The sequence below is a fragment of the Mya arenaria genome, chromosome 9 (genome assembly GCF_026914265.1).
Source record: "Mya arenaria isolate MELC-2E11 chromosome 9, ASM2691426v1".
Classification (NCBI taxonomy): Eukaryota; Metazoa; Mollusca; class Bivalvia; order Myida; family Myidae; genus Mya; species Mya arenaria.
Window position 1 is genome coordinate 74,303,628 of NC_069130.1, and position 7,875 is coordinate 74,311,502.

The following is a 7,875-nucleotide window of genomic DNA, read 5'->3' on the forward strand; positions in this document are numbered from 1 at the left end:
AATGATGGCAATAGTATACCGGAAACTCAACATTATGGTAGTAACACCCGTTAAAATAATACCAAAACTCAACATTATGGTAGCACCACCTGTTCAAAGGATACGAATAGTACTTGAGAACTCAACGTTATGGCAGCATCACCCGTTAAAAAAATACAAAAACTAGACATTATGGTAGCACCTCTCGTTCAAAGGATACCAATAGTAGTTATGAAACGCAACATCATGACATCAACGCCATTTCAAAGGATACCAATATTAACTGTGGATACGCAACATCATGATAGCAACGCCAGTTCAAAGAATAACCATAGTACTTGGAAACTCAACATGATGGTAGCAACGCCAGTTCAAAGGATGACCATAGTACTTGGATACGCAACAACATGATAGTAACGCCAGTTCAAAGGATACCAACAGTACTTGACAACGCAACATCATGATAACAACGTCAGTTCAAAGGATGACAATACTACTTAGAAACGCAACATCATGAAAGCATAGCCAGTTCAAAGGATATCAGTAGTACTTGGAAACGCACGATCATAATAGCAACGCCAGTTAAAAGGATACCAATAGTACTTGGAAAAACAACATCATGATATCAACGCCAGTTAAAAGGATGATAATAGTGCTTGGAAACGCAACATTGTGATAACAAAGCCAGTTCAATTGGATGGCAATAGTACTTGGAAACGCAGCATAATTAAAACAACGCCAGTTCAAATGATACCATTAGTACTTAGAAACGCAACATCATGATAGCAACCCCAGTTCAAAGGATGACAATAGTACTTTGAAACGCACCATCATGATAGCAACGCAAGTTCAAAGGATGGCAATAGTACTTGGAAACGCAGCATCATGATAGCACCACCCGTTCAATGGATACCAATAGTACATGGAATCACAACATCATGATATCAACTCCAGTTCAAAGGATGGCAATAGTACTTGGAAACGCAGCATCATGATAGCACCACCCGTTCAATGGATACCAATAGTACATGGAATCACAACATCATGATAGCAACGCCAGTTTAAAGGATGGCAATAGTACATTGGAAACTAAACATTATGTCAACAACACCAGTTTGAATGATACCAATAGTACATGAGAAAACATCATGGTATCAACAGTCGTTCTCATGGTAGCAACACTCGTTCAAAGGATACCAATAGTACATTGGAAACTCAGCATCATGGTAGCAACACTTGTTCAAAGTATACCAATAGTACAATTGAAAATCAACATTATGGTAGCAACACCCGTTTGAATGATACCAATAGTACATTGGAAACTCAACATCATGGTAGCAACATCCGTTTGAATGATACCAATAGTACATTGAAAATCAACATTATGGTAGTACTATACGTTCAAAGCTTACCAATCCAACCTTGGAAACTAAACATTAGGGTAGCAACATCAAATCAAAGAATACCAATAGTACATTGAAAATCAACATTATGGTAGCATCACCCGTTCAAAGGATATACTTAGTATATTGGAAACTCAACATCATGGTTGCAACACGCATTCAAAGATTACACATAGATTAATGGAAACTCAACATCATGGTTGCAACACCCATTCAAAGATTACACATAGATTAATGGAAACTCAACATCATGGTTGCAACACCCATTCAAAGATTACACATAGCTTAATGGAAACTCAACATCATGCTTGCAACACCCATTCAAAGAATACACATAGATTAATGGAAACTCAACATCATGGTTGCAACACCCATTCAAAAATTACACATAGATTAATGGAAACTCAACATCATGGTGGCAACACATATTCTAAGATTACACATAGATTAATGGAAACTCAACATCATGGTTGCAACACCCATTCAAAGATTACACATAGATTAATGGAAACTCAACATCATGGTTGCAACACCCATTCAAAGGATACACATAGTATAATGGAAACTCAACATCATGGTAGTAACACCCATTTAAAGGATACACATACTATATCTGAAACTCAACATTCTGCTTAATGGAAACACTGGGGCAAATTATGTAAAACTGGATACTTTATCCGTAGGTTATCTTTGGTTATTTGCACATGCATGTAATTTAATTGGTAAAAAGTATTCGTTTGATAAATATTGACCAATCAATAAACATTTTGGATAACTTTGACCAAACCGAACGTTAACCAGTTTTATACAATTGGCTAATATGTTACTTGTTTGTTCAAACAATTCCCCCACCAACTGATAGTCATTAGAATACTAAAATATGTTCAGGGTCCTTCGGGATCATTAGAGGCAGTGGCGGCTCCAGGAAGATGCTACCTGGGATTGGGGGCACAACAGTAAAACCCGCTAAAAACCTTTTTCTCTGCGGTTTTGAAAAGACACTATAATTAAGATCGTTAATGCGTTTCAAATCATCATCCAAGAATACTTTTATACATCTTATTTAGTGGACATACGTATTTTTATACTGTTTTTGTGTACATAACCATATATATGTATCATCGTTTCAATTGTTCGGGAATCCGGGGCGGGGGACGGTTCCTTTTGCCCTCTCTCTAGAAAAGCCACTAAGAGGGATGGAATCCCCGCAGCACTTTCGTATCGAATACGTCCGCATTTTGATAGGTTTCAAAGCAATAACATTTTATTATCTTAATTTCGGATCAAATAGTGACTTGCAACTTGAGACCGTATATCTCATTTATTGTATCTTTGGCCTTGACCCGTGTACCTTTAAACAACACCCCGGTGAAGGTTAAGGCTACTGGGCTTATTCCGGTAGTTGCCATTGGTTAATGCTTCATAAGATAGCAATAATCAAGCAATTTCAGTTTCTAAATAAATGCAATTCGTACCGTAAGTCCACAGAATCATCTTACGCAAAAGACGCTGAGCTCAGTGTCGTAATACCAGTAGCTAACATATGAAATATCTATCTACTTATATCTCGATATCTTACTTTCACTGAACATGTCAAGGATGTAACCCCGATCCTTACTTAGACAGTACTTAGATGTTTGTACAATGTGTTATTTCCTATATTGAATACACATTTTATTTCAGTTTAGTATACAACCTACATTTACAGCTAATAAAATTGTAGATAAGCAATAAATAGTAATAAGCGTAGTCATTAAGAATTTCAACTTTCGCGGATGTTTAAGGTCCCCTAACTGCCACTCATCCGATACACACTCCCTGCGTCAAAGTTAGCGATGACATTGTGTCAGTCAATGAGGTTGTATTCTAACTCAGTTCGACCCATTCTTGATCATTAAGATTTTAATTTATGTAATCTAACTATATAAGTATTATATTCTAAGCAGTTTTTCGTATTTCTTTTCGTAATGTGCAAGGTACTGGCAGTTCAATACACCTTTTTTGCCAACTGACTTTCAATTGTATGTACTCAGCATTTCCCTTACCTTCTCACTCAAACAAACTCACTTTTTAGATAAAGTTATTTAAACAACAAACCTTGTGAATGACAATATTTGGAATCCATATATCTGCAGAAGCGAATTTAACCGTGTCTATGAGCCCATGAAATCGTGGTCGCCACACCATCTGCTCGTCGGTCCGACGAATTCGAAAGTAGTCCAGCATAGAAAACCTTTGCTCGTACGTGTCGAAGTCAATCGAAGAAAGTGGTACAAACTTGGTATTCATATATACTGGATGTGTTTGATTATGGATCGGTCTTATTCTGCGATCATAGTTATTAAGCAACTTTTTGTAAAATAATTTAGCAACGTCAAATTTATTTAGACAAACTTTTTTTAAGTTGGGTGCAATGACTTCAGTTGTTCTTTGCACTTTTGGGGCTTGATGACGTATTTGCCGGGGATCTCGTTTCTGCAATTAAACTGTGGGTAGAGCTTGCAGGCGTATTTGGTGGCGATGTCATTTCTTCAACTTCAGTGTTGGTAAAGCTTGCAGGCGTGTTTGGTGGCGATGTCGTTTCTTTAAGTACACTGTTGGTATAGCTTGCAGGCGTATTTGGTGACAATGTCATTTCTTCAACTACACTGTGGGTATAGCTTGCAGGGTTTTCTGTCGGGGATGTCGTCTCTTCATCTTGACGGATGGTAGAGCTTGCATGCGAATTAGGAGAAGCTGTCACTTTGTCATCTAAAGCATTAATGGAGCTCAATGGCGTATTTTGAGACAGTGTCGTTTCTTCCACTATACGTTGGGTAGAGCTTTGAGGCGTTCTGCTTGCAGACGTCCTTGGCGAGGATGTCATAGTCTCGACTGAACTGTAGGTAGTGATTGAAGACGTAAATGGCAGGGATGTCATTGTCTCGACTGAACTGTAGGTAGTGATTGAAGACGTAAATGGCGGGGGTGTCATAGTCTCCACTGATCTGTGGGTAGAGCTTGGTTGCGTATTTTGCGTGTTTTGCGGAGTTGTAGTGAAATAACCTGTTGACGCCTCCCCGAGGATGCCAAGTGGTGTACTTTCTTTTGTCTCGTCGTCATTGGAATATGTATAGAAGTAGTCGTTCGCAATCATATTTCCGGGTTGCTCACCGAGGATGCCTAGTGGTGTACTTTCTTTGTTCTCGTCGTCATTGGAATATGTATAGAAGTAGTCGTTCGCAATCATATTTCCGGGTTGCTCACCGATGATGCCTAGTGGTGTACTTTCTTTGATCTCGTCGTCTTTGGAATATGTATAGAAGTAGTCGTTCGCAATCATATTTCCGGGTTGCTCACCGAGGATGCCTAGTGGTGTACTTTCTTTGATCTCGTCGTCTTTGGAATATGTATAGAAGTAGTCGTTCGCAATCATATTTCCGGGTTGCTCACCGAGGATGCCTAGTGGTGTACTTTCTTTGATCTCGTCGTCTTTGGAATATGTATAGAAGTAGTCGTTCGCAATCATATTTCCGGCTTGCTCACCGAGGATGCCAAGTGGTGTACTTTCTTTTGTCTCGTCGTCATTGTTATATGTATAGTAGTAGTCATTAGCAATCGTATTTTCGTACCAGTATAGCTCCTCAGATATTCCGGCTGATCTAGCAACGAAATTACCTAACCATGCTATAACAAAACACAAACCAAACATGTTTTTAATTGAACCATAATTACTTTTAATGTTTAACAAGAATCTATAACCGTTCATATTTTTCGTAAAAAAGTAAAAACGTTTACACATTCATAGAAAATATGTATTGGCGCTCGTTCTCAACACAATGGAGCTCGTACAAATAAAAAAGCACACCAACAATACTTCTGTTCTAAATAACCGATTACTTTGCAAAATCTGCAATAAACTAGAAAAGTGTTTTCCACTTGTGTCTCGTGGGCGTGAACAATTTGCTGTTCAATTGTTGTATATTACTTAGTTCACTAAAATCATAAAAATTGATATTTTCTCGACCCATATCTTCTTGTGTTTGAACAAACCGACAATATAACAAAATATACATTAGTTGATAGCCGTTTTCCGAATCAGGTGATAGAAATAGCTCCTGGATAAAAGATATTGTACGTGGAGTTCAATGCTTACCGACGGATGGCATGTTTGTTTAAACACAATATGTTACCCTACGGCTTTTTATATAACTTGTCTAGATATAATATTTTCATATTTAGACCCAGGTTCGTTCTTCAAGCTTAACCGCTTCGCTGCTCCTTTTACAACAACACCCAATAAGATTAATACAGTTTTTATTCAGTTCAGTTCTAGCTAGGTATTCGATGACGAATAATGTGATTTTGGGATGTCTTGTATCGCTTCATTTCAATACACGCAACAATAACTTGATATATTGTCATGTTTTTTTCTCAAGTGTTAATTTAACATAATCAAATAAGTGGTCTTCGGGCAACAGCCTTTCAGAGAAGGCCAAGAATATATAGGCTTACCAGTCATAAAGAAGTAAACATTTTTATGGGGTAAGCTTATTTACCCTCGCCATCTGGTATTATATTATCTGTAAAAATCATTACTTGCATTGTCCAGAATTTTGTGGGTTGTGGTAGTGGGTTGGGGGTAAGCTAGCCTCCCAGTTAGTATAATCAATTGATTATGCATGTCTTTGTTTTAATATTGTAGGGTTTTGGCTGCACACTGAATAGTTTTGGTGTACCAATTCCTATGGGGGCTGGTAGGGTACTAGCCTCCCAGTTGGTTCAATGAGTAGAGAAGCATACTAGGTGCATGACGAACACTGGAAAATGGCAACTTCGTATCTCGATAATATAATGACCCTCGAGTCGAGTTCCTAGGTTATCGGCAGTTGATTGAACCTCGACACAGACCACTTTAAAAAGGGTATCCTTACCCTCTTTACGCCCGTGTCTGCGACCATCCAGATTTTATAAATTGCAGCTTCCGAAACAGTAAGCTCCATCATAAAAAAAGTCAAACCAGAGCATGTGGCATGGTCGAACCATAATCCAGCCATTCAGTCACAAGAAAAGCTGTTCATATATTGTGCTATAATATTGAGCGTTCTTTTCTGTGACACCCTTGGGGTCAACTCCCTGCCCCCAGCCATCCCCTATTGCACAAAAGAATCAAGAAATACACAAAAACAACAGCAACAGTAACCACATACAAACAAAAACAGCGCAAGTGGCTTCTCATCTTGAAAGATATTAATACGATAGGTTAACATTAAGATATAAAGATATCAATATCATTTGGTTAAAATCAATGGCATTTGCATGTATGAAATGACATCTGACTAATTTTGTTGTAGAAGATAGTGATCTCTGACCTCATTACCTAGAATATTTGCCTAGGGCTTGTATCTCAATACTCTTTGTGCAGCACAAATAAGATGCACCCGATAAATTTTGACCTCTTTTTGTGGTAAGTACAGTGGACCAGACTGGCTTTAGTATAGGTGAGCGATTTAGGGCCTAAATGAACTCATTATTTATATACGCTGTCACGTAAATAAGTATATACATAGAAATGAATAAACATTGACAAAACATGCAATTTGATTTGAGTGCCAACTTTTCCTTCGCCGTACGATGTAATATTTGTGAAGTTATGAACGTGATTTAGTCGTCAGAGTATATAAACTATGGTTTTAGGTTTTCCCAAGAGTACCACTAAGGCCCTGCAGCGCCCACCTATCCTCAAACCACTATGCATTGGTCCTTGAGATTTTGTAATAGTTGGGGGATTGTATGAGTACTCGATAGGCCTGGTGGTCTTGAAGCGTAATATCACCCATTGGACTTGGCCATTATTTAAAACAAATCTAAATCTTCTGTTTATGCAAATATTTTCTTTTGACAGGCCTGAGACAGGCTAAATGATAAATATATTAAGCACGACACAGACTCCTATATTACGGACACACATCTCCTATATTACAATCAAAGCGCTGAAAGCGTTGAAAGGCTGTTTGCACGACAAGCATGATTTTACATTTTTACAAATTACAATTCTGATCCAACGCAATAAAATCGAATTCAAAAACTGTTGAGATGGCTAAACTGTCACCGGTAAGTGCCTGTCATTCCCAAAGAATAGGTTATGTAAATTGATGATTTTTAATACAATTGACTAGTTTCATAACAATAACTGATAAACCAATATAAAGTAGGATACTTGAACATTGCATTAACCTCGCTAATGTATTGGTAGTATAAAGTTAATCAAATGAAGCCCGATATTGGCTGAGGAAGTTTTGACTTTTTGTAGTTGGTAAAATAAGTCAGGGTCTTATAGTGAACACATTTCAATATATTTTTTCTTCGATTCCTCACAAAGACTTGTTTACGATTCTTCGGCTTGCTTTCAAATACAAACTAATGTTGCAATCTATGATCGTATTTAAATAAAGCGAAGTTCTATCGGAGCATTGTATCTCAGGATTGTGGCTCTCTATGTATAAACAACAAA

At 37.7% G+C, this 7,875-nt stretch overlaps 1 protein-coding gene across 1 annotated transcript; it reads right to left on the reverse strand.

Annotated features, from left to right (window-relative positions):
• Positions 1-3,801: 3,801 nt before the first annotated feature.
• Positions 3,802-4,890, reverse strand: LOC128246377 (mucin-5AC-like). The gene has a single exon (XM_052964560.1). The coding sequence runs from the start codon at positions 4,888-4,890 to the stop codon at positions 3,802-3,804; it is 1,089 nt and encodes a 362-aa protein (XP_052820520.1).
• Between the last annotated feature and the right edge of the window lie 2,985 nt (positions 4,891-7,875).